At 43.4% G+C, this 26,247-nt stretch overlaps 1 protein-coding gene across 7 annotated transcripts in view; it reads left to right on the forward strand.

Annotated features, from left to right (window-relative positions):
- BABAM2 (BRISC and BRCA1 A complex member 2) overlaps window positions 1-26,247 on the forward strand; it is a 325,194-nt gene that overhangs the window by 79,551 nt on the left and 219,396 nt on the right. For all 7 annotated transcript variants that reach the window (XM_090046987.1, XM_090047005.1, XM_090046963.1 and 4 more), the window contains 2 exons: window positions 10,561-10,755; window positions 18,042-18,116. In XM_090046987.1, the coding sequence (XP_089903113.1) occupies window positions 10,561-10,755; window positions 18,042-18,116 (270 nt within the window). The remainder of the gene's footprint in view (window positions 1-10,560; window positions 10,756-18,041; window positions 18,117-26,247) is intronic.

Below are 26,247 nucleotides of genomic sequence, written 5' to 3' on the forward strand. Positions count from 1 at the left end.
AGTCTGTGACAAAATGGGACATTGAACTTGGGGCTTCTGAGCCCAAGCCCTAACCATTTTGTTTGTCCTTCTGCCAAAAACCCCAAGTCAATACTTAAGTAAAAGAATAGTCTAACCTGTAGCTATTTGCTGAGCAATTAACACACATGAAGCAAAAACAGAGTTATCAGTAGATCAGGCCAATGCTTGAATTCAAATTAAGGCTGCCTCTTCAGATGATTATGCCCTTATCAGTCATTGGTTATTTCAGATGCAGACTCTGGATGTAATTTGTTCCCATATGAACTCTACCCACACTACCCAGGTTACAGTTGTTTTCTGTTCGGCAAGAAGGAGGTCTGTATTTCTGAAGAATCAACACAGGCTTCCAAAACTCTGTTCATTCGTACACTTTTTTTTTAATGGATGACTTACTTGTGATCAGGATTTAAAAAAAAAAAAAAAGTGGCCAGCAGCAATATCTGCTCACCACAGTCAATCAAAAATCATGAGTCAGACCCTAAAAATTCATGACAGTTGTTTAAAAATCACAAGATTATGAGCTTTGTTTGGAAAATATTCATCCATGTTCTTTTAATGAAGAGTTGTGTGTTTTGAGTCTTTAGGAGAATTATTTCAGTATTTTTATCATAGAATCATAGAAAACTAGGATTGGAAGATACCTCAGGAGGTCATCTAGTCCAACCCCCTGCTCAAAGCAGGGCCATCCCCGGCTAGATTCCCCATCGCAGCCAAGGCTTTGTCTAGCCTGATTTTTAATAACTTCCAAGGATGGAGCTTTCACCGCCTCTCTGGGTAACCTGTTCCACTGCTTTACTATCCTAGTGAGAGAGTTTTTCCTAATATCTAACTTAAACTTCCCTTGTTGCATCTTGATGAGATGATTGCTCCTTGTTTTGTTATCTGCCACCACTGAGAACAGCCTTGCTCAGGGCAGGTAATTATTTGGGCTTGCAGGCCACATAGATCATTCTGGGGAGCTGCCAAGGGCCAGTCAGCACCTTCCCTTTCCCCTCCCCCTGCAACAGCCCAGAGGCCATGTGCCCTGAGGTTCTTCTTTGCCACTGCCAACAGCACACAGCCCCACCCCTGACCCAGGTTTGCCCCCTGCCTGCTCCAGACTTGGCTTGGTGGAGCAGACCAGACAGAACCCACATACACATCCCCGACCCTGGCCTGCCCCATACCTGCTCCAGACCAGCCGCCCACCCATGCTGAGCAGCAGCCAGGCAGGAACCACAGCTTGGCACAGGGAAAAGCAGCTCCTCTCCCTTATTGCGGCCAGACCCTTCTTTCTGCAGCTGCCCAGAACCCATGCCTGGGCTGCTGAGGTTCCTCTCCACTGCCATCGCTACAGCCAAGAGGGCAGTGGTGGCAGTGCAGAGGAGCCACAGGGCAGCCCAAGCACAGGCTCCAGGCGGTTGCAGCAAGAAGGTCCCAGCAGCGGGGGAGGGGAGGAGCTGCTTTTCCCCTGCGCCTAGCAGCAGTTTTTGCCTGGCTGCTGCTGCTGCTACTGCCACTGCTCAGTGTGGGCGGGCAAGTCTGGAGTAGGTGCAGAGAGGGTAGGGGTTAGGGCTGTGCATGTGGGTTCCAACTGCTCCATTCCACCAGACCAAGTCCGGAGCAGGGCTGGGCCAGGTAGGTGGGAATCAGAGACCCACTGCGGGCTGGACAAGGTCTCTTCGTGGGCCAGATCCAGCTTGGAGGTTGTATTTTGCCCACCCCAGCCTAGCTCCATCCTCTTTGGAACCACCTTTCAGGTAGTTGCAGGATGCTTTTAAGTGCCCTCTAATTCTTCTCTCCTCCACACTAATTGAGTCCAATTCCATCAGCCTCTCCTCAGAAGCCCCCTAACCATTTTTGTTGCCTTCATCTGGGCTTTCTTCAGTTTGTACACATCCTTTCTGTGGTGGGAGGGGCTCAGACTAGACACAGGACTCCAGATGTAGCCTCATCAGTGCTGAATAGAGGAGAATGATCATTACCCTTGGTCTGCTAGCAACGTTTCTACTAATGGAACCCAGTTTGCCATTAGCTTTCTTTGCAACAAGGATACACTGCTGGCTCATATTCAGCTTACTGTCCACTGTAATCCCCTGCAGAGCTGCTGCTTAGCAAGTTGGTCCCCAGCCTGTAGCACTGCATGGAGTTCTTTCAGCGTAAGTGCAAGACTTTGCATTTGTCCTTATTGAACCTCATGAGATTTCCTTTGGTCCAGTCCTCCAATTTGTTGAGGTCTCTCTGAATCCTAGACCTGCCCTCCAGTGTATCTACTACTCCCCCCCAGCTTGGTGTCCTCCGGAAACTTGCTGAGGGTGCGCTCCATCTCATCATCCAGGTTGTTGATGAACATATTGGACAAAACCGACCCCTGGGGCACTCCCTGGATGCTGGCTCCCAGCCAGACATTGAGCCATTGATTATTACCTTCTGAGCCTGATGATCCAGCCTGTTTTCTATCCACCTTACAGTCTATTCATCCATCCCAGACTTCCTTGGCTTGCTTGCAAGAATGTTGTTGTGGGAGACTGTATCCAAAGTCTTGCTAAAATCAAGGTATATCATGTCCACTGCTTTCCCCACATCCACAGTCAGTCATCTTATCACAGAATGCAGCCAGGTTGTCAGGCATGACTTGCCCTTGGTGAATCCATGCTGACTGCTTCTAATCCCCTTCTCGTCCAAGTGCTTAGTAATGGAGTCCTTGAGGATCTGAAGCTGACTGGGTTATAGTGCCCTGGATCCTCCTTCCCTTTCTTAAAGATGGGGGCTATATTTGCCCTTTACCAGTCATGTAGGACCTTTCCTGACTGCCACAAGTTTTCAGAGATAAAGGCCTGCAGTACTGCAGTCATATCAGCCAACTCCCTCAGCACCCTTGGATGTATCGTGTCTAGCTCCATGGACTTGTATATATTCAGCTTTTCTAAATAGTCCCTAACCTGTTCGTTTACTATAGTTGGCTGCTTACCTCCTCCCCATACTGGGCTACCTGGTACGGTAGTCTGGGAGCTGACCTTGCCTGCGAAGACTGAGGTGAAAAAGGCTTTAAGTATTTCAGCCTTTTCTGCGTTCATAGATTTCATAGACATCAGGGCTGGAAGGAACCTCGAGAGATCATCGAGTCCAGCCCCCTGCCCAAAGGGCAGGAAGTCAGCTGGGGTCATAGGATCCCAGCAAGATAAGCATCCAATTTACTCTTGAAGGTGTTCAATGTAGGTTCTTGAACCACCTCTGCTGGCAGACTGTTCCAGACCTTGGGGGCTCGGACAGTAAAGAAATTCTTCCTTATGTCCAGCCTCAAACAGTCTTGCAGGAGTTTATGACTGTTCGACCTAGTCATCCCTTGGGGCGCTCTGGTGAACAAACGTTCCCCCAGATCCTGGTGGTCACCCCGATAAACTTATAGGTGGCCATCAGATCACCCCTGAGCCTGCACTTTTCCAGGCTAAAGAGTCCCATGTCTCTCAGTCTATCATCGTAAGATCTGTTTTCCTGACCTCTGATCATGCGCGTGGCTCTCCTCTGGACTCTCTCAAGCTTCTCCACATCCTTTTTGAATTGTGGAGCCCAAAACTGGATGCAGTACTCCAGCTGCGGCCTCACCAAGGCCGAGTACAAGGGGAGAATGACGTCCCAGGACTTGCTCGAGAAGCATCTATGGATGCAAGCCAGCGTTTTGGTTGCTTTACTAGCCACAGCATTGCATTGCAGGCTCACGTTCATCTTGTGGTCAATGATGACCCCCAAGTCTCTTTCTTCTGTAGTGCTATCCAATGTAGCACTGCCGAGCCTATAAGGATGCTGCAGGTTTTTCCTCCCAAGGTGGAGAACCTTGCATTTTTCGGTGTTAAACACCATCAGGTTCTCATCTGCCCATTTGCTGAGCTTGTCCAGGTCAGCCTGGATCACCCGCCTATCTTCTGGCATGGATGCTTTGCCCCAAAGTTTGGTGTCATCGGCGAACTTGGCCAGTCCACTCCTGACTCCAATGTCCACATCATTAATGAAGATGTTGAACAGTATGGGTCCCAGGACAGAGCCTTGAGGGACCCCACTGGTCACAGGGCACCACGATGAGTGACTGCCATCAATTACAACCCTCTGGGTCTGACCACGGAGCCAATTTCCCAGCCAGCAGATCGTGGTGGAGCCAAGGTCACAACTGGCCAGTTTGGCCAAGAGGTGATCATGGGATACCAGATCAAAAGCTTTTTTGAAGTCAAGATATATGACATCAACCTCTTCTCCCTCGTCCAGGTGATAGGTCACCTGGTCGTAGAAGAAAATGAGATTGGTCAAACAAGATCTACCTGCAACAAACCCATGCTGGCTATCCCTTAGGATGTTAGCCTGGGCCAGTCCCTCAAGGATGGCCTCCTTAATAAACTTTTCTAAGATCTTCCCCAGGATAGAAGTCAGGCTAATGGGCCTGTAGTTAGCCAGATCCACTCTCCTCCCTTTCTTGAAAATCGGCACCACATTGGCCTTCTTCCAGTCTTCGGGCACTACACCAGAGCGCCAGGAGTTTTCAAAGATCCATGCCAGGGGCTGGGCTATGATGCTCGCCAGCTCCTTGAGTACCCTGGGGTGCAGATTTGTCAGGGCCAGCTGACTTGAAGGTATCCAGCTTCTCAAGGTGTTCGTTCACGAGGTCAGCATTGATGGAGGGTAGGGGATCCCCATCACCCGGATCTCCCTGTCCCATAGCAGGCATGGGCGTCCCATGGGACTGATGAAAGACTGATGCAAAGTACCTATTTAATAGGTTGGCTTTTTCCTAGGCGTCAGTTGTCAGTTGCCCCATCTGGTTTAGCAGGGGTCCAGTGTTGCCCCTGCTTTTCCTCCGGCTCCCCACATATCTGAAAAAGGACTTTTTGTTGTCCTTGATGCTTGAAGCTAGTTGGAGTTCAGTTGCAGCCTTGGCTTTCCTGGTTTGCTCCCTGCAAGACCGGACCAGTGCAGAATAATCCTCCTTGGAGGTGAATCCTGTCCTCCATCCTTTGTAGGCTTTGCTTTTTAGCCGTAGGAGGTCCGCTAGGTCCCTGGAGAGCCAGGAGGGCTGCTGTGCCTTCTTGCTGCCTTTCCTCTGTGTTGGAATAGATTTAGCTTGTGCACTGAGGATCGCTTCCTTGAGAAGCAACCACTCTTCTTGAACTCCCATCTCCCTGGGGTCATGGTCAGAGTGATTGAAGTCCCCCATGAGAACCAGGGCTTGTGATCAGGAAACTTCCTCTAGCTGTTTGAAGAATGCCTCATCCTCCTGGTCTGGTGGTGACCCACCACAACGTCACCCTTGTTGCTCTCCCTTCTGACCCTAACCCAGAGATTTTCAACAGGACTATCTATTGCCAGTTTCATACTCAACCTCTGAGCAATCATATGGCTCTTTTACATAAAGTGCAACTCCTCCTCCTCTTCTTCCCTGCCTGCAGTTTATACCCATCTAAGACAGTTTTCCAGTCATGCTTCCAATCCCACCAAGGATGCTTGTTTGACAAGTTTTAGTTAAAGGACTCCTGCTGCCCATTTCAACTGTGGGGTCGCTAAATATACGAGACTTTGCAACATGCTGGAGCGTTCTGGTTAGACTGCTCCAGCAGATTTAGAGCGAGTCGAAGCACATGTAAAAGTGCCCCAAGTCTCTCGTTCCAATCACATCATAGTTCTGTGACTGTGCAGTGACTTCCAGTTCTTCCTGCTAGTTTCCCAGGCTCTGTGCATTCATGTACAGACACCTGAGAGAACTAGCTGATTGCCCTATTTTCTCAGAAAGAATGAGAGCCTCCCCCATTTCTCCATCCTGCTTGCAAGCAAAGGAAGGTGAGAGAGTTTCCAGGCAAACTCCCAAGAGAACTTCCCCTCACTCTGGACCCTAGTTAAACAAGGGGCTTAAGTATTGGTCTGACTGCTGAGTTTTGGCTTCTTAAGCTAAATATATCTAGGTTAGTTGCTCTTAATTAAAGAGCTTACCTTAAAGGCTCCCCTTCAGAGAAGGGGACAGCAAACTGACTTGTGAACTGTTTGCTCCCCCTGTTTGCTTGCTTCCTGGCATCTCCTTTCATACCCTTGTGGGCCTGGACTGGCTCTGCCCCCTTGTTATGGCTTTTGTCAGACACAGGCAGCAGTCACCCTACAGTCACCCTGCTAGCAACGCATCTAGCTGCTCAGAGCACATGCCCAACACAGCTGACCGAACAGATGCTCAGCAAGCCAAACGCAGGCAGCCTTGCCTCACTTACCTTTCTTAAAGCAGGATCTGGTGTTTGGTTTCTCTTCCTCTTCCCATTCCTCCTCTTGCTCCCAGTGAACTGCTTGCAAACTGCAGCTTATAATATAGATGCTGTTCTCTGGAACCCGTAATAGTTAGTAATTAAAAAAAAAAAAAAAAGGTTAAAACTGAGATCTTCACAGAAATCACCTGCCTTTGGGATCTGGGGCTTGAAGAAACACCAGATACCATAAATTTTGAGATGAAATCATCATGGAAGACAACATTGTTTTTACACTTCTGTTGGTAAACTTGGCAGTTTTTGGAAAGAAAGGTCCCTATGGCATATACTCTATACATGTCTCTCCAGCTGGCAAATTAGTCATACTTTATTTTGGCTTGTAACACTGAAAGCTGGAGAACGTAAGTAAATGATTATTAAAAGTCATTGATTCCCAGGTGCAAGTGGCACAGAGTGAAAAAACATTTGAAAAGTGAAGCTGACATAAATACTAGTACACTCAGTTATTAATATCTAGAACCAATCTAAACATGTATGCTACCTACTTAAACTTTTCAGCCACAGCAAATACAACAGCTCTTGTTTGTTTCTGTTTCAGACCATAAGCAAATAGCCACATCCTTTTGAAAGGCAGAGCTACTCAACAGGTAGTTTGCCTCAGTCTTCACACACACAAATTAAGCTGCAGCCAAACACCTAATAAAGATTATTTGGATAAAGAAATAAACAAGCTGAGGAATGAAATAAGAGACTGTTAGAGAGCTTTTGCTACATCTGAATGAATTCAAGTCAGCTCAGCCTGTTGAACTTCATCTCAGGGAGTGATGGAACTGGCAAAGGAGAACTTGGGTCCTTTGGCAATGGTATTAATGAAATTATGAGAGACAGGCAAGGTACCATAGGACTGGAAAAGTGCCAACATAGTGCCCTTCTTAAAAATGCAAAAAGGAAGACCTAGGAAACTACAGGCCTTATCTTAATGCCCAGGAAGTTACTGGAGCATAGCCTAAGGAAGTCTGTTTGCAAACATCTGGAGGAGGAAAGGTTAATCCCAAGCACCCAGCATGGATTTACTAAGAGCAAATTGTCTCACAAACTTGATCTCCTTTTTTTGACAAAGTAACCTGGGTAGATGAAGGGAATGCTGTGGATGTAGTGTCTCTGGACTTCAGCAGTGCTTTTAACAAAATCCCACATGACGGTCTCATAAACAAATTGAGAAACGCGAGCTGGACAAAACTGCTATAAGGTGGTTAGACAACTGGCTCAATAACCACAGGCAAAAGGTAATTGCAAATGGATCCGTGTCAGAGGAGGTTTCAGATAGTCTCATGCGGGTCTATCCTGGTCCTGGTGCTGTTCAATGTGTTTAATAATAATTTGGATGCTAGCACAGAAAACTTCTTGAACAAGTTTGCAGACAGCACAAAACTGGGAAGGATTGTGAACATGTTAAAGAATGCAAGCACAATTCAGAAGGATCTCGACAGATTGGAAAGCTGGGCTGGAGCTAACAGGATGAAATTCAATACTGACAAACACAAGGTGCCACAAATGCTACAAGAATGCTTGGAAAGAATAATCAAAAATGAAAATACAAGATGGGTGACACTTGGCTGGATGGCAGCATTATGGAAAAGGATCTAGGCGTCTTGGTGGATCACAGACTCAATGTGAGTCTGCAGTGTGATGCAGCTGCACAAAAGGCAAATGCAATTTTGGGATGCATCAATAAAAGCATTAGAGGTAAACAGGTGATAATGCCTGTTTACTCAGCATTGGTTAGGCCTCATCGAGGGTATTGCATGCTATTTTAGGCTCCACATTTTAAATGTGGAGAAGTTGGAGAGGACCTAGTGGCAAGCAACAAAGATGGTAAAGGCCTTGCAAAGCAAGTCATACAAGGAGATGCTGAAGGAGCTAAGCATGTTCAGTTGTGGAAAATGCACTTCAGAGAGGACATGATAGTAGTCTTCCAATATCTGAAGGACTACTATAAAGAAGAGAGAAACATGTTTTCTCTCATTTCAAAGTAGGATGGGGACCAGTGGCTTGAAGTTGCAATGAAATAAGTTTAGACTGGATATCAGGAAAAAATCTTCACTATTAGGAAAGTAAGGCAGTGGAATAGGCCGAGTAGGGAAGTTGTGGACTCCCTATCACTGGAGGTATTCAGAAAGACATTTGACAGTCACTGGGCTATGTTCTGCTGCATTACCTATGCGTCTGGATTTTGCTGGTTGCTGCATGGGCTAGAAGGACTCTGGAACTTATGTGCATAGGCTATGCAGCTCACCCTTTCCAGAAGGGTAGGATAAAAATTTGATGCATCTCTCCTGTTTAATTTGCAGATCTTGATTTAGTTTCTGTATTTTTTTAATGTTTGGGTTCTTTATCTTAGTATTTTTACTGTCCTGAGTTCTGTAAAAAAATAAGTGCATTATACAGGCTCTGGGACCAACATGTTATGAAAATCTGAGTAAAAAATCACCTCTTGTTGTATTTGAATTCAGAATATACAACAGAACACTACTGCCTCTATTATAAAAACATTTTTTTTCTCTTCTTGTTTAGTTTTTGTTCAGTTATGTACTAAAAATAATTTGTTCTGCTCAAGAACATTAAAAATAGCAATGCCTTCTATTCATGCACATAGAATGTATATGGTTTAAATGTCTTTTGTTTATAGTATGTTTAATATTTCTATATCAAGAGTAAGTATAATATTTAAGAAAATATTTTGAACTGAGCTGTCTGCCCCCCTCCCCAGTAGAATGATATGGTATATTATCTTATGACATTTTAGATGTAAAATGTAACACCTAACTTGGGTGTTAGGAACATTAATTTTAATGTACATTAGCTATCGTACCAAATCATGAGAGACAAGGAAGCTGTAGTTTTTACCACAGAATAAACTCAGTGAGGTTGGTCACAAATAGGAGTATAATGTCAACCCCAGAAACATATGTGTGTGCATTAGAATAATAGCCATAGCCTAGTTTAAGTGAAAGCAACCACAGGGCAAACACTTAAGAAGAGGGGTGTGCAACTTCCAGCCTGCAAAGCCATCACATCTGGCCCATGGGGCTCTCCATAGGTCAGGAAACTTGGTGGTAGGGGCCAGTTGCAATTAATATTGCCATCCTCCCCCTGGCAAATTTCCAAACCTCCTAGCCCCTGCAGCTGGATCAAGGCTGGGCCATGCCCCGTCCTCCCCATGGTTTGATCAGGCTAGGCCATGCTGCCACCCGATCCCTGCGTCAGGCCCCCTTTCTCTGTGGCCTGGGTTGAGGCCAGGCTGTTCTCCCCAGCCCCCTCCACACAATTGGATGGGGCCTGGGTGCTGGATCAGAACCACTGGCCAAATCTAGCCTGCAGACCTGCCAGGCACTACCCATCTGACTTGCTGGGCAAAAGGTTTGGGCACCACTTCTTAAGAAAGATTGGATGCATAGCACAGAAAGAGTATGTTGACTAGCTCTTGAATTGAGCCAATTTGAGCTATAGTCTCTGTTCCTAATGTTAGCCAACTTGAGTTAAGCCACCACTACGGTCTAATTAAGGGGCTGGGACAGTAGTGTAACTAAGAGAGGTGAGGGGGTGCTCAAAAATAGCTGCTGCTGCCATTGGACTACAGCAGCTGGAATTGCCCAGTGCACTGTGGCAGCCTAGGGCACAAAGCTGCCCTCTTATACCTCTTAGATGGGATTCAAGTTCGAGATATGGCTAAAGTTATAACTTAATTCTGAAGTGAAGACAAAGCCCTGGACTCATGGTTGAGACAGTGGAAAGGAATTGTGTCTTGCTCCTGTAGTGTTCTTTGAATGAAAAAAAGGTGTTTGCTTCCAGAGTTAGTCAATTGGATGCAGTCACTTGTGCTAGTATTAAGTACTTCTAAATTTTCTTTAGATTCACTGCAGGACTGTGTTTCCTTCAGTTTATTTTTATGATTTTTTTTAGATGAATTTGGTTCTGTCAGTTGAAAGGCTTCAGGTACTCAGATGCAGCTCAGATGTTCATTAAGTCTTTCCTGTGTTGAAAAATAAGCCATGATATCAATTCCATAGTAGCTCTGTGTTTCTTCTCTTATTGCACATTGCTGTCATAGCTTTGGCTGGCATAGAGCTATGCCTTTTACTGTTTAGCTTAATCCACTTTCAATAAGTAGAGTATATCGTGCAGTTTAAATTTACATCTTAGCTTAGTTTCACAACAGGTTCCCCATATAGACAAGCCCTTCATATTATTTTGGCTGCAAGACAGCTCATCTCTCTTTCTGTTGCTATAAACTAATCTGCCTTTTTTTTGTTTTCTAATTCAACAGAATTTAGCCTCGTGGAATCCTTCAAACCCTGAGTGCCTCCTGCTTGTTGTGAAAGAGCTTGTGCAGCAGTATCACCAGTTCCAATGTGGCCGATTGCGTGAGAGCTCTCGCCTCATGTTTGAATATCAGACTTTACTTGAAGAACCACAGTATGGAGAAAACATGGAAATCTATGCTGGCAAAAAAAACAACTGGGTAAGCTATTAGCAATACTTCTGATGAAAGCAATATAAAATACTTCTGGAGGGATTCTTTTGCCATAATAATTCTCAACATTACTTTGGAAAATAATCCTATTTGTGATGTATTCATATACTTTGTTCACAGTGCAAAAAGTCCTGTTTCTCTCCATCTCACCCTCTGCACTCTCCACTCCCTCCTTTGTTCATTGCTTCTGTTCCATTACCTCACCTGAACTTGATTTCCAGGTGAGCAACTGTCTTCAGAGTATATGTCAGTGCACTTGATTTATAGATAAGCTGGTGGTGAGCTGTGAGAATCATGTTCTTTCCCACCCTTCCAAACTGTGGTTCTGCCTGCCTAAGAAGGCTTTTTCTGGCATAGCTATGCTGGTTATGGGTGTGTTTTGTACTGACATTGCTATGCCAGCAAAAGTACTTAGTATAAATGCAGTTATACTGGCAAAGCTGTGCTTTTTGGCTGGTATAGTTGCATTCCCTTGGAAGCATTTTGCTTATAAAGGTACCTATATATGGTTTTCTAATGGGAACATAGGTTGATTATCCAAAATACCTTTCAACTTCCATATCTGCTGAGCCTTGGCTTCAGTTTCATTATCTAAACTGCATTGCTGGTAGCATAGAAATATTTGATTAAAGGACAATATGGACGAACTGACAGCCCTTAAACCTTTTTTTTAAACATGTCTGTCGTCCCTCCTAATATGATCCCACCCAAATATTCTTGGTGTCATTAGTGCACTATGTTTCTGTAAATCAGGTTACTGATCTGGTTTGGTTATATCCCTTCTTCAAAAAAAAGAAAGGCAAAGAAAGGTACAGAATTCCATCCACAATTGTTGCCAGCAAAGCATGTTACAGAAAGTAATCCATGGCACCTTTTGAACACCTGGTGAAATATTACATGTGGACATGTGGAAAGTATTCTCTGTGTTTTTAACCTTTTTAGTTTGCATACTCATATTCACACATTATCATCGTTTTTGGCAATGACAAAAACTGCTGTCAGGGTTGAAAACACCAAGATTTATGACCCCCTTTCTTTCTCTTATACATTTCCCACCTTAGCTCATGGGAACCTTCCATCTAAGTTCGGCAGCTGATGGATTAAGCCCCATTTAAAGAATTTGCCTGGGGAGCTGACACTTCATGTGTCTTGAGGCAATTTTTTTAAAAATTATTTTTACCTAAAATAAATCTTGAGACAAATCTTGTCAATCACTTATGAGTTATGGAAGGGTGAAAAAAATATTTTTTAAAAATTGCAAATAACTTCTGAATGTGTTTATTATAACTTAGATAAAAACATAGGAATTTTGAAATGTGCTTACTGCTAACGAGCATTTAGAGAAAATTGTGGTCTATAAAGAAGGGAACTTATTGGCTAAGTACAGACCAGGGTGGGGATGGGGAGTAAGAGGAAGGGGAGAGCCCAGCCTGTTTCAGAGGCTCTGACAGCCCAGCCCAGCCCAGCCTGGGCATGGGGAGCTGGAAGCAAACTGGGTAGATAGGTCCTGTGGCCCCAGTCCAAGCCACAGCTGTCTGTGAAGGGCCCTGCCCCCACAGCCTGGTCCAGCCCCTCTGTGCCTGCCCTTAGCAGCACCCACAGGCCAGCTCAGCTCAGCCCCAGGTGAGGCGGGGCGATGCCAACCAGTGGCAAAGGTGGGGGCACCCCGACAGGGGTAGGAGCCCCTGTCACAGTGTCCTGGGGAGTGCAAGCCTCTTTCCATTCGGGGGGGGGGGGGGGAGGGGGAGGGGGCGGTTCCCTGCAGGCTGGAGCAGGATAGGCACAGCTGCTGCAGCTGCCTTGCACAGGGCAAGTGGTTGCCATGCTAGAAGGGTGGGTACAGGGGCTAAGGCAAATTTTGGGGTGGCAAAAAATCAGAACTGCAAAGTGGGGCTGTGTCTAAGTGGGGAAGCTGATTTTTTCTTTTCTGGAATAGAAGCAAACCTGGAGACACTGCATGCCATGCAGCTGCCAAGATCTCATCTGCTTGTATCTGGCTTAGCAAGCTGAAATGATGGAGTCCTATGTTGACCCTCTCATAACGTAGCAGTTAGCTGAGCACTGTAAGTTGTGTCTGAAGCAGCAAAGTATGCTGCTGGTGGTATCTTGATGAGGCTTGTGGTATGGAAACAGGGCTTTCTTTACAAGAACTTGAATAAAGAACTACTTGGAATAAAGAAGTAATACTCTTTGTACTGCCTTTACAAGAATCTGGGGCTTACCCTTGTATGATACAGAGTAAGTCCTTCTGGAAACACAGAATGTCCAGGAACGTGGCATCCCTGGGGACAGTCTAGGTGAGGCAACCATACCAGGAAGTTCCTGCTGCCTCTCCCAGACTGTCTCCTGGACTGCTTCACTTCCTGGAAACTTAGTGTTTCCAGAAGTTCTTACGCTATGTCACGTAGTTTTGGAAACATCTTTTTTCCTGCATTCAGTCTTCAAAAACAAAGGTGTGTGTTTTATTTGCTGGGGGGGGAGGGGGGACATGTGGTATGCCAGAAAATATGGTAATTTAGGTTCAGTGTGGTTCAGTGCTTTGGGATAGGGGATGTCATTTATGATGTTCTTCCTCTTATTGATAAGAAAAGACGCTTCTTTATCTTATTAAAGCAACGGCCCTTTCCCAAAGCATGTATGTAACAAAATTATGACTGCCAATGGGAATTCATCTGTAACCCTGTTAGATCTCCGTTTATTATACTTTACTGGGCCTTCTGGGGATTACCATTTCCATGATCCTTTAGCAGATTTTCATAGCTCCAGGAAAGGGAGGCTAGCAGGCTCTCTGATGGCATCTCTATATATGCGACGGATATCAAATACTGGAAGTAACAGAAAAATTAACTCTAAGGACAATGAAAAATGTTGATTTCCTCCCCCCCCAAACCCAGGTTCTTCAGGAGTGCAGGAGAAGTTCAGTTGAACGAAAGGCACGCCCGGGCACAAGGGCATTTTCAGGCACATTTTCTTTGGCTTTGTTCCATCTCTGGCTGGCAGATGATCAGGTCTTGTTTGCCAAGTATAATTTTCTACTGTAAGACAGGGTGACTCCCTTTCCTGTATATGTACCATAGGACATTGGGGAAGAGCTAAGGGAGGTCATCAAAGAAAGCTTGGTGGCTGCCAGAGCAGCCTCATAGACAACTGTAGGCCTCTAAGAGAGTCACAAGGTTGAGGTTCAAGATATCATACAGGCTGCCAACCAAAGGAATGGAGCTCTGTCAGTATGAAGAGTATGATGACTCATTCCATTTTGTAAGACTCAAGGGATACCAACTGTTTCCAAAATCTAGAAGTGTTAAAACTTCCCAGTCAAATGGCAGCAAGAATTGTTAGAGATGGCAAAACAATGTATTTTTCCGTAATTGAATTCTCAGAAAATGCTGAGCCCATTTTAGTAAAACCATTAAAAATTCACTCCAGAGGGTAGAGCTAGGATCCAGAGTGACCTGAACATACTGGAGAAATGGTCCGCAATAAATGAGTTGAGATTCAACAAAGGTAAGGGCAAAGTCCTGTACTTGGGATGGAATAACTGTGCCCCCAAATACAGACTGAGGAATGACTGGCTAGGTTATAGTACTTCAGAGAAGGATGTGGGGCTTATGGTGAACCACAAACTGAATAGGAGACAACAGCATCCTGGGCTGTATTAACAGGAGTGTCACTTGTAAATCAAGGGAGTGATTCTTCTGCTCTATGCAGCATTTGTAAGACCTCACCTGAAGTACTGTGTCCAGTTTTAGGCCCCACATTTCAAGAAAAATGTGGACAGTTTGGAAAGAGTTGAGGACACAGCAGCAAAAATGCTCTGAGGCCTGGGACACAAGATTTATGAGGAAAGCTGAAAGAACTAGGATTATTTAGTCTGGAGAAGGGAAGAGTAAGGGGGGGACTTGATAACATTCTTCAAATACCTGAAGGTCGATTATAGAGAGGATGGAGATGAGCTTTTCTCTGTGACTGCAGGGAACAGGACTGGGAGCAATGGCTTTAAGCTGCAGCATGGAAAATTTAGGTTGGATATGAGGAAGAATTTTTTGACTATGAGAGTGGTCAAGCATTGGAATGGTTTACTTAGAGAAGTAATGGAATCTCCACCCTTGGAAATTTTCAATAGCAGGTTAGCTGTTTTAATTGGGGATGATCCTGCCTTAAACAGGGGGCCAGACTAGATGACCTTCCAGCCCTACTTTCCTATGATCCTGCAGAACTGAGGCTAACTTCTAGCATGGAAATTGTCGGTTCATATGGTTCAAAATTGGGGAAATTATAAACAACTGAAAAGAAAAAGTGTAAAGCTTCCTTAATTTAGGGCACAGCCAGTCATCTCTCTAGCTTTTCCCAAAAAAGGAGATGAATAATTTATTTTATTGTCCCATCCAACTTATATTGACAGCTTTGTAAATACCACAGTAGATATCACTGGACATTAGGTTAGTCCTATAGTCATTTATGATGGAAAGGCCTTTTGGAAGTAATTGGTTTTAAGAAGTAGTTTAAGGAAGAAGTTGATCAGGAGAAAGGAAAGCTATTTCTCAATTTGGAGAATCTGCCTTGCCAAGTTTGGAGGGAAATTATTTTAACATAAGTTTCAAAAATGATAAAAAGGATAATTACAACAGAAACGTTGCCAGCTGTACATTTCCTTCATTCTACATTGATAACCGATGTCCCTCAGAGAAAGGCAGATTACACAGGTTAACATATTTATACACATTCTTCCCCACTAAATGTTCAAAGCTCTATGCATATTTTGGAGTAACTATATCTGCGCCTACCTTCACACAAAAATGCCCACATTTCTTTTCAAAGAGAATATATCATTTATGTGCTTCGAAACATGCACATTCTTATTTATACTTTACTTTTCTTGCTTACAATAATTTCACTTCTTCCCTTGTTTCCCCTTTTACTTTACCTTTTTACCTATCCAATTTTTTTTAAGCACCTGGATCATATTTTAGTTGCAAAGAGCCATTTTAGTGCCAGACTAAAGTGGCAACCACATTTCACGCTATAAATGTTCACACAGCCATAAATTTGACCCCCTTTTGGTTATATAAAAAAATATTGAACTTGGAAGACAGTATGTAATTGAACAATTAAATATACTGTAATGCACATATAAAATAAAACCATTAAAACTGAACAAGTATTTGTTACCTCAGTCTATCCTGCTTTTTGTGTTCTAACTATAGAAAATTAATCTTTAATATTTAATCAAAGGAATATTTTGTTTTAATTGTATCAAATGGCAAGTTTCAATGTATTTCCTTTAAAAGAACAAACTTAGTCTTTTCATAACCAGGTGGATAAGGCCTTGTTTTAAGGAAGCATATGAAATGGAGAGGAAATCCGTTCCATTTCCTTTGTATACACTTTATGTATAAAAAACAGCCATGTGTTAGGGACAGTTTGGCAACTTTTCAGCAGGCAACAGTTGTAAAGCAACCCTTTAGGTGTTCTAATTTATGTAAATCTGAACATGCGTTATAGAAAATCCTCTAGCTTTTCTGCCAAAAATTTAAATGCTCTTCTTTCATCTTCTATTCATTCCTCAGCTCTGATTTTCACCTACTAAGTCTGTCCAATTTTGCTAATTAAGGAGAGCAAACCAAAAAATCAGAGAATTAATGACTCTCTTCCCCTTATTTGTTAAAACTCATTCGGTATGTTGTAGCTGCCCTTACAAGGCCTTTACTCACAGAAAGTTTGGGACACCTTTATTAACTGTTTATTGAATCCTTCAATCATCAAAACCAGTGGAAACAAAGTTTTGCTCAAATGGTTCTTTTTTTATCAGTGTTACCCAGAAATGTTGAGAAGGTTTACTAAAATGAAAGGGAGTAGGAATCCCTTCACAATGAGAGAACTCCATTTTGCTGCTTATGAAATATGGTTTGAATTTGGAGGTTGTCATAACTCTAGCACTTTGGAGTTTGGTGTGGAACCCATATCTTAGCTGAAATCCTTTGCCCATTTCAGAGTGCAGCTTTCATTTCTGACGAAATGTGACCAAATAAAATTTATGGCCTAAAATAGCTGAACAGTAAAAATGCAGTTCAAACTACAGTGACTGAAAGGCAGCATTTTATATCTGTGCAACAGTAACAACTAATTTGTATGCATTCATATGTTGTAAAAAGGTAATTAACTTTTATATTTTCATACCAGTTCTACAACTTCCTTTCTTAAATGAAGCATCATTGTAGTTTTATTCTTTTTCTTAGTTCTACATTGAGGGAAACTAGCAATGTGAAAAGTGCCACTTAAGAAATAAGCTGATCTTTGACTTTAGAAGGGAGTAAGATATTCAAACTATTACATTTTTCACTAGCAAACCTTATAAACGTTGAAATACATTTTGTTAAAAGATCTTATATATTTGCTCAGATTAATGCCCAAAGGAGTTATTTTCAAGTTGTATGTTTAAAACTCTGAAAATAGAGATATCTGCAGTACATGCCTATTGAAAAAAATTACCTTATTACATCTATTTTTAACAAGTCTCTTCATTTGTTTTTAAAAAGTAATTTCTGTGCATTTAATTTGTTAAAAGGAAAATACATTGATATTACTACTGTCCTAAGAGAGATGCATGGCTTTTGAACTTGTGTTTTACTGTAACAAAAAGATCAACAATGTTGACAAGTTTGGCCTTGCTGCAAGTTTTTTTTAGTTAATTAATGCATTTCTTCCCAGTGACAATGCTCAGGTACTTTACAGGCATATGAATGGATTGTTGCGATTTATTTTAATCCTTGTCAATGGGAGAGGTTGTGTGCTAGGCACTTATGAAAATCTGGTCACTTCATTTAGGTGTCCAAATGGGAGTTTTCTCTTTTGAAAATCTAATTATATTGGGAATGTGTCAGGGCACAGACTATATATACTTATATATTTGTATTTTACCGAGCGTAATTGGCCTCTCATATTGAAGAGGATGCGTAGGTGATACCACTGTATAGAATACTAATTATTTTGTCACAGCCATCCCCTGCCTCAGTGCCCTTATAGACTTGATGCACTTTGTCATATTGCTTGTTGTGAATGCTGCAAATTAATATTTTTTAGCTTTAATAATCACCACTGAAAGCCATTGCTTAACTCTTCTCCCTCATCCTTTTCTCTCTAAATTGTTAAAAGACATTACTTTCCTAATTTTTCAGCCTGAATCAGGTCAGCCTGTGACCCTGTCTGCGATAGACATTACACAGAGAGATCACTTTTGCTATAGGCCTCATTATTTTTTGTTCCTTTCTCCACAGACTGGTGAATTTTCAGCTCGCTTTCTTTTGAAGTTGCCAGTGGATTTCAGCAATATTCCTACATACCTTCTCAAGGTAAAAATAAATTAATATATTGACAATGCTCACTCTGTGGGAAAGTGTGAATTATTGAAATGTTCCTAGTAAAAACTACATTTTGAATTTCAGCAGACAAATTTCCACAGGAGACTGTAAGTCAGTAGTTTCAAATTTTGGTATTGTTGTACTTTGGAAAAGAATTACTTGTCCTTGCAAATGTGTAATAATAATCATAATCATACTAAAAATAAAAGCTACTTCCTTCAGAAGAAGTAATCATTGATCAGTTTTACATTAGTGTCCAAAAATCCACCAATATGAATGGACTAAAAACCAACACAATGATTAGATTCCCCTATCTTAGTTTCCTTCTCCACCTCTCATCTTTCGTTTTTCTCCCATCTACCCTCCTGTTTTCAGAGGTTCTCCCCTCCCCATCCTTTTTAAACAGAATCTGCCTCTTCATTTAGCCTAACAGATGCGAACTCACTTCAGTAATTTGCATTCACCGTCTCATTTTTAAAAATAGGTGCATACGTGTGTGCGCACGCACACCCCCACATATGTGTATGTATTGAGAGACAGACAGACTGACTGGCGTTCTAAATTATTATCAGTACCCTCCAGGTATGTGGGTTTGCTCCCCCTCCTCTTTCCAACCTGATCTGTTTCAAATTGTAAATTTCTCTAGGCAGGGATTGTATCTTCATTTAGGGTTATGTCTTCTGCAGGAAAAAAACCACCCAGAACAGCATTTCCTTACGTTAGCTATCTGCGTGTTAACTATCAGGAGGTAAAGTGCTAGTGAATAAAATGAAGTTTTACTTAATCTTGTTTTACTGTAATTTTAGAAAGATTTCCCAAGAATCTTTCTTCCTTCTTATTTAAAACTGTAGGTAATCTTAATGCAGGGATAGTGGGATGTGGTCATGATCAATAATGCAAAACACCAGTCAGTCTAAATAAAACACTTACATTGGTGCAGATGTAAGAATGAAAGGATGGATATTTTTGCCTAATAAGCAGTGGTTTGCAGTCATTGTGCATTTTGTCATCCCTGTTCTTTGTAGTTTGTGCCAGTGAAAGGTGTGTTGTTTGCACATGTTGCTTTCCATAAATGAATTTTCTTTGTAAGGTAGAACATTTAAGTAATAGTGCAAGGCCTTGAAATTGTAGACACCATTTTCAGCGATTTTCATATGATAAGTTGAGAAAACAAGCACACTACTTTTCTAGAGTCATGCATGTGCTTCATTAAACCCTCACTCTTAGTTTGCAGTCAATTACCTCTTTGTTATGCACCCCTGGGTTATACAACCCAAGGAGGGGCAGTGTCCAACATACTGTGGGACCTCGCCTCATTAGAGAACATACATATTGTGAAGTAAAGTGAAGAATTTGAAAAAGCAGTATGACGAACAGTTAATTTAGACCTAGTAATTATTTTTCTGCTTCAGACAGCAAGAAATTATCTTGGCAACCCTGTGACATGTGCATGCTTGTTCCACTCAAGTGTCTCAATTACATGTCTATTTAAAATAATTTGAATAAGTATTTAGGAATATTAATAGGGCTATTTAAGCAGTTAAATGTTAGTTGGCATAAATACTGTCTATCTAGGTAAAAGTTTCCCCATCCCCCATGCTGTTTTCATGTTTCCATAGCCCATAATGAGGACTAGTATCTTAGTCCTGAAGTGTTATATGGTATGTTCTGCCAATAGATGAGCATATTTACCAGTCTTTGTCAGGGAAGCCAGTAGGATTTCTGTTGCAGTGAGATCTATCTGGGAGCTAAGCCTTTGGATCTGGCTACCATAGATACCTTAATATGCATCAGTTTAGTGGGCCAAAATCTTTATGCGGTCTAAGGGGTCATAGTAGGGAACAAAGCCACAGACTCTGAGATAATTTTGAAGAAATTAATGTGAGCTTTCAGGGTTTCATGTCCATGTGGTAATCACTTCATGTCATTAAAATTAAATAGTAACAGAAGCAGACAAGAAAATTAAGGGGTATGGTGGAGATCCCCAAAAAGTGTCATTTTCCTGTAGTAAATGGACCTTTGAAGTGTTCTATAAGTAGTACTGTTGTTGTGTCTTAGTAAATATCATGTGTGGCAAGATTGTACACTCCTTGGTGACATTCATTGTACAGACAACATTAGAGGCAGTTGTTTTTACTTAACATTTGAAAGTAACTGGAGAGTGAAGGGCACATGCAGCAGAATGACAGAAAGATGCTATGTAAGAAGTTGCCGAGAAGAAGCCTCTTGGATTAGAGGGAATACTGTACAGATTGAGAGGAGATTAATATTTAGTTAAGTAGAGTAGTGATGGACATGATTTCCAAAAGTGGCATATAGCAAGCCTATGGGGGCGGGCAGGTTTACAATGAAAATACTTTTGCCCTAAAATAAATAAGAAGCCTATGGAGATATTGGAAGAAAGACTGTATTGATGCTAGTAGCAAGAATATATTTATATCTATCAAATCAAATTATGGTTTCTTGTGTGACATTCTTGAGTTATTTTAACACTGGAAGTATTTATTGTTCTCTTGAAAAATCCTAATTTCTGCCTTGCAGAAACCGTGTATGTTTTTATGTGCCTGTGTTACATTCTTATTTAAGCAGCTTTAAAAAAACATATTGTTATTTTGGTGAAACCATTCACCTTCAAACAGGTTTGTGGTCTCATTCATGTTCACTGCATGTTTGTACTCTGTACTTTGTCAGTTAAAGATCTGCTTCTCCCTTGTGTTTCCCTAATTTGCAGAACTGCTTAGGATGTGAATCATCCTGCCTAGCTCTTACAGCATTTTTTACAGGAGAGCATGAATAGGGGTTAGTTTGTTCTACAACAGATCTAGATCTTGACTGACATATAATATTTATAAACAGGTATCTGTTATGCTGCTCTGTCGTATTAGACCTAGATGTTGTCCCATGCTGCAATTATCTGCTACAAGGGCAGAGTTTAAAGGTACTGTCTTCCCACTCCTAACAACTTGCAGGGCAAGAGCTCTCCCTGGAATATGACCATGTGCTCAAGTTGTAGACCATGTGCTGTGACTGAAAGGACATGTCTTCTTTGATTGTGTCAGTATGATTCCCACTCCAGGTGCACATATGCTTTATTATACACAGGTCAGATATTTTGAAGAGCCGTGGGCACTTCTACATGTATGCTTTAATGTGCAGTAGCCTATTTTACTGTGCATTAAAACATCACATAAAAAAATGTGCTATTACACTAATGCACGGTAAAATAGGCTGCTGCGCATTAAGCATCACTTAAAAACCATGCCCATTCATTACTTCAATTAAGGTAGCTTAATGTACATTTTTTTAGTATCTCACATTGCGGTACTAAATTTAATGTGCATTAGGAAAATTGCCTTAATGCATGTGTCGATGCATCCAGTATCTGTGAAGGCTGCACTTGTGCTCTTCACAGATACTGGGCTTTTCTGCCTTATGCAAGGCAATAAATGGCAGAATGACTCTAACCCACCCTCAGTTCCCTCTTTTCACTATTGGAAGCAAGACAGAACTCGAAGGGTGTCCCATTCCTCATTTTGGAGATTTCAAGTCGGGTCTTTTCATCTACTTGATGAAGACAATTTGCTTTCAAAGTCTGTAAGATAAGGATTCTCTTTTTTTTGTTTGTTTTAAAGAAAGCAATGCCCCTTTGACTAAATTGCAATATAAAAGAAACTGAAATTTATTTGAGGGAACCCTAACACAAGGATCCTAAGTTATTCATATTTATGTAGCAGGCACATTAACCAGTGTCATATGGCTAGAAAGACTAAGTCACCTGAGGCAGCAAGTTAGCTAGATGAGTTCACCAATAGGGGAAGGCAGGGATTCAGGGTGTTTTTTCCTACTGTTACAAGTGCCCCAGAGAAAAGAATCTGTGATGGGTGGAAAATGGCAAGCTGCTAACACTGCCACTAACTCTTTTACCTACACTTTCAGTGTTCTAGCCCTGAACAGAATCCTGTCTTACAAGTTCCTAACCAGAGACTTGTCTGGTGAGAGTGTGGCCTGCATGTCTCTGCTGAAAGTCAAAAATAGGGTACCACATGGTATGACAGGTGTTACTGTTGGCGTTACACAGGAAACAGGCAAGTGATCTGCAGGATGAAGTCTCTCAACATATGAGAATGGATTTTTTTTATGTATCCTGTTGATAAACTTGGCTCATTCAATCTTGGACTGGCACAGCACTGCAGGAGAAGGGAGAACCTCCAATGTCCCTCTTAAGGGAAACGAGGTCACTTTATGAGTTCAACTGTGCACCCTTGCCCACCAAAGTCTCTGAGGCATAGGGGTCAAGAATCTCTATGCAGTCCTAAAGCAGAAAAATAGCCCTATTGGGTAGGGAAGAATAGCCACATGTCCCCAGTGCTGGGAGAGTCATTGTCCACTGACCTGAGGATGAGGAAGAAGGATAATGAGGGTCTGAAGATTCCTTTCTGAGGGGGACAAAGTCATCCCACTTCCAACCTGAACTATCATTTTGAGAGATGCACTTTCTGCCTGCAGCCAAAATCTCAGACAATGCAGAAAGGTCACTGAGGCTTACCAGGCCCTTGATAGTGCCCCATACTGTTCAGTCACATGAGTATTAATGATACTATCAGGTATAACTTTGAGCAGATTAGAAGCGACTGTGAAGCTCTGGAAGAGAGGATGATGTTACTAAGGATGGAAGTGAACACGTATAATGGCTTTATCAGTAGGGCTGTGTGAAGCTTTGGTCCCTGATTCGATTTGGTTGAGATTTGTCCCGATTTGGCGGCTGAAACACCAAATCCAAACTGAATCAGGAGACCCTTTAATCTCTCTGAATCGAATTGGAAGCCTCTGAATTGATTAGGAGAGATTCAGAAAGATTTGATGATTTGGACATAGACACAGCTTTAAATGTTTTTCTACATACCTCTGGGTACCAGGCGGCTCATGAATACTGAGGTCCTGGGGTGCATGGAGTGTCCCATGCTGAGATGCTGGGGTGCATGGAGTGTCCCACTTCCGGGTCTGCTGGGGAGCTCACCTGGCCCCCCCCCAGCTTGGCGACTGGTGCCTCCTGGGTCTGGGGGGGCACCCAGGGTCCCCCCGAGGCTGATCACAGAGCTGGGAGCCATGGGGGGCCGCCCCAGGACATTCCGTGGCAGAAGTGGACTGGAAGTACTTCTGGCTTACTTCTGGTTTCACTGTCAAGCATGTGGAGGGTCCCCCCTCCGCACTCCTATGGTACGCTCCATCCACCCCAGCATCACAGCGTTCACAAGCCACAATGGTACCTTGAGGTATGTAGGAAAAACATAAGCTGTGTCTATATCTGAATCGCTGATTCTCTGAATCATCATTAAATTTTCAAATTTGGATTAGGGCCCGCTTCATGCGCTCCTGTTTATCAGTCCTCCCCTTTGAGGGTAAAGGTCCAGGCAGGGAATGATGAGTACCAAGGAAAATGCTTGGGTATATGAATGGTCTTGGGAGGATTTTGTCTTGATCATGATATGGTATTCCATGAAGGAAGACTGCTAGGATGAATTGGGATCCATCTGAGAAAGAAGAGCAACACTATAGAACAGAGGTGTCAGACTTGGCAGCCCCATGGGGGTGGATCAGGACCCAACCCCCTGTGCAGTGCCCATAGTGCTGGGTCCAACCCATGTGCTGCACCCATCATGTGCCAGCCTCAGGGCTTGCTGTGCATATGCCATATGGGAGAAACATGGGGCACATTTTATCTGTGGTGCACAGGCTGGACCCAGCACTACAGGCAAGACAGGAGGGTGGTTTGGGGTATCACATGCCCAGGACCGTAGTCTGTGGACAGCCTGTGCTCCATGCTGGCTGCATGCACAGCAAGCCCTAGAGCTGGCACATGCTGCATGCAATATGCAGGGCTTGGCTGGCTGTGCATGCTGTGCGCAGCACAGGGAGGTAGCATAGGGTATGTCCTGCAAGTGATGCCCTGCTGTACCAATCCTACACACTGGCTCTGGCACAGGGCTGGTCCAGCAGGGCAGCACATGTAGCGTATGCCCTAGACTGAACCCCTGTGTTGTATGCAGGACATGTGGGGCCAGGGCTCGTGCTGCCATGTAGATTTGATCCAGTGACCCAGGGGCTGGATCATATGACTCCATAGACCAGATCTGACCCATGGGCTATAATATGTTTGACACCCCTGCTATAGGACACTGATTTGTCAGCCTCATGAGGACTATTCAAAAGTAGGTTTGAAGAGGACCGTTAACTTTTTTTTTTTTTTAAACATCTCCACAGATGAGTTAAAAAAAAATAGTGCCTAGTAAAAGGGCTAGACTGTGGGGATGTAGGAAATTTCGGTAGAATCATAGCAAACAAGAGGGAAAATAACAGGGCAACCCGCCAAATATCTGAGATGTACAAAAATGCCAAGTCTATGGAGAGTAAACAGGAAGACCTAGAAGTCTTAGCATACAACCAAGATGATGACTTAATCAGCATCACAGAAACTTGGTGCAACAAATGGAATATTTCTATAGAATGATATAACACATAGGAAGGGCAGGCATGATAAAAAGGTAGGTGTATTTACATTGAATATCAAGAGTGTATTCATTTTCTTGAAGTCCAGGAAGAGAAATTTCTGTGTGAGAATCATAGAGCAATAGGGTTGAGGAGGGTCTTCAGGGCTAGGCACAGATATTACACATAAACTGGTATAAGTGATCAGAAACCTGCTCAAATCTGTAACACATCAGAAGTTCAGTGCACATAAACCACTTTCAAGATGTCCAAAACTGATTTAAGATAAACCTGGATGACTTCAGCTTAAATAGGATCAGACTTAACTGATTTAGGTTAAATCAGTTTATTGAACTTATGTCCTAGATCCTTGAGGGCATCTAGTTCAACCCCCTGTTCATCTTAGTCAAGGGTCTGTCTAAAGCAGAGGCGGGCAATTATTTCAGGTGGAGGGATGCTTACTGAGTTTTGGCAAGCTGTTGAGGGCTGCAAGGATAGCTCTGCCCCCTGGTCGCCATTTTGGGACCAGAAGTCTCACCCTCCAGCCCTTGATCTTTGCTGCCAGAAGTCCTTCCTCTTACCCCCCAGAATTACTCCTTTCAACAAGAGTTTGCCATCTCGAAACCAAAAAAAAATCAACTTATATTTTAAAAATCAAACATGTACTACAACATTCATTAATTCTATTTAAAGTGTATATTTTTGTCCTGATTTACATGCATTTGTTTAGTGAACATAGAGGTGATTGCACAATAGCTTAAAAGGAAGACTTACTCTTGTATACTGTGGGGAGGTGTGTGTGTGTGGAGTTTTTTGGGGGGGTGGATAGGCATGTGAGATGTGTGTGTGCCTATATGGGGTGTGGGTGGGTGTGGGGTTTGTAGGGGGCTGTGAGTGTGTGGGTGAGGGGTGGCTGGGGAGGGTTATGACATGTCTGGACGGGGAGGATTTGCCCACAACCTCCCTGTGGCAGGCAGAGTCCCCACCTGCACTCTTCCAAGCCCCGGCTTCATACTCCTGCTCCTGCCACCAGTGCAGCTCTGAGCTGCCACTCACCACCATTTCCCTCCCTCCCTCCCCTGCCACCACTGCCCTTCTTCCGCTTCCCCATCCCTCCCCACGACGCACGGCAGAGACTGCAGGACACAGCAGGAGCTGGACAGGCTTGTCCGGCACCGCATGGAGCCAGCTGAGAATCGTATGGGCCAGGCTGGCTCCTCCAGTGTCCTGCATCCTGGAGCTGCAGCCAGGAACCACGTGGTGCTGGAGCAACTGGCAGGGGGTGAAGGGGATTGGGGGCAGTGGTGGGCAAATGACTCTGGCAGGCGTGTGTGCAAGTGGGGGTGCAGCAACAGCCAGGTGGGAGTGCAGGGCTTAAGAGTGGGCAGCAGGAGTGCGGGGTGCTGGCCAGCAGGGGGTCTATGGAGCCGGGCTGGGCCACACCAGCATGGAGAGGAGGAAGCCAGCCCAGCTCCAGAGCCCCTGCTGTCCTGGGCCCCACACTCCTGCAGCCCCACTCTGGGTCCTCCTGGCCCTAGCCTCAGCACACCAGTGCTGGCTGCGTTCCACATGCCTGCTGGCTTCCTCTTCACCCCCTACCTGCTGCCGCTTTATAGTTTCCCTGCCTGCGGCTGCT

Source organism: Crocodylus siamensis, chromosome 1, assembly GCF_052110815.1.
Source record: "Crocodylus siamensis isolate JL-2025a chromosome 1, ASM5211081v1, whole genome shotgun sequence".
NCBI classification, from domain to species: Eukaryota; Metazoa; Chordata; order Crocodylia; family Crocodylidae; genus Crocodylus; species Crocodylus siamensis.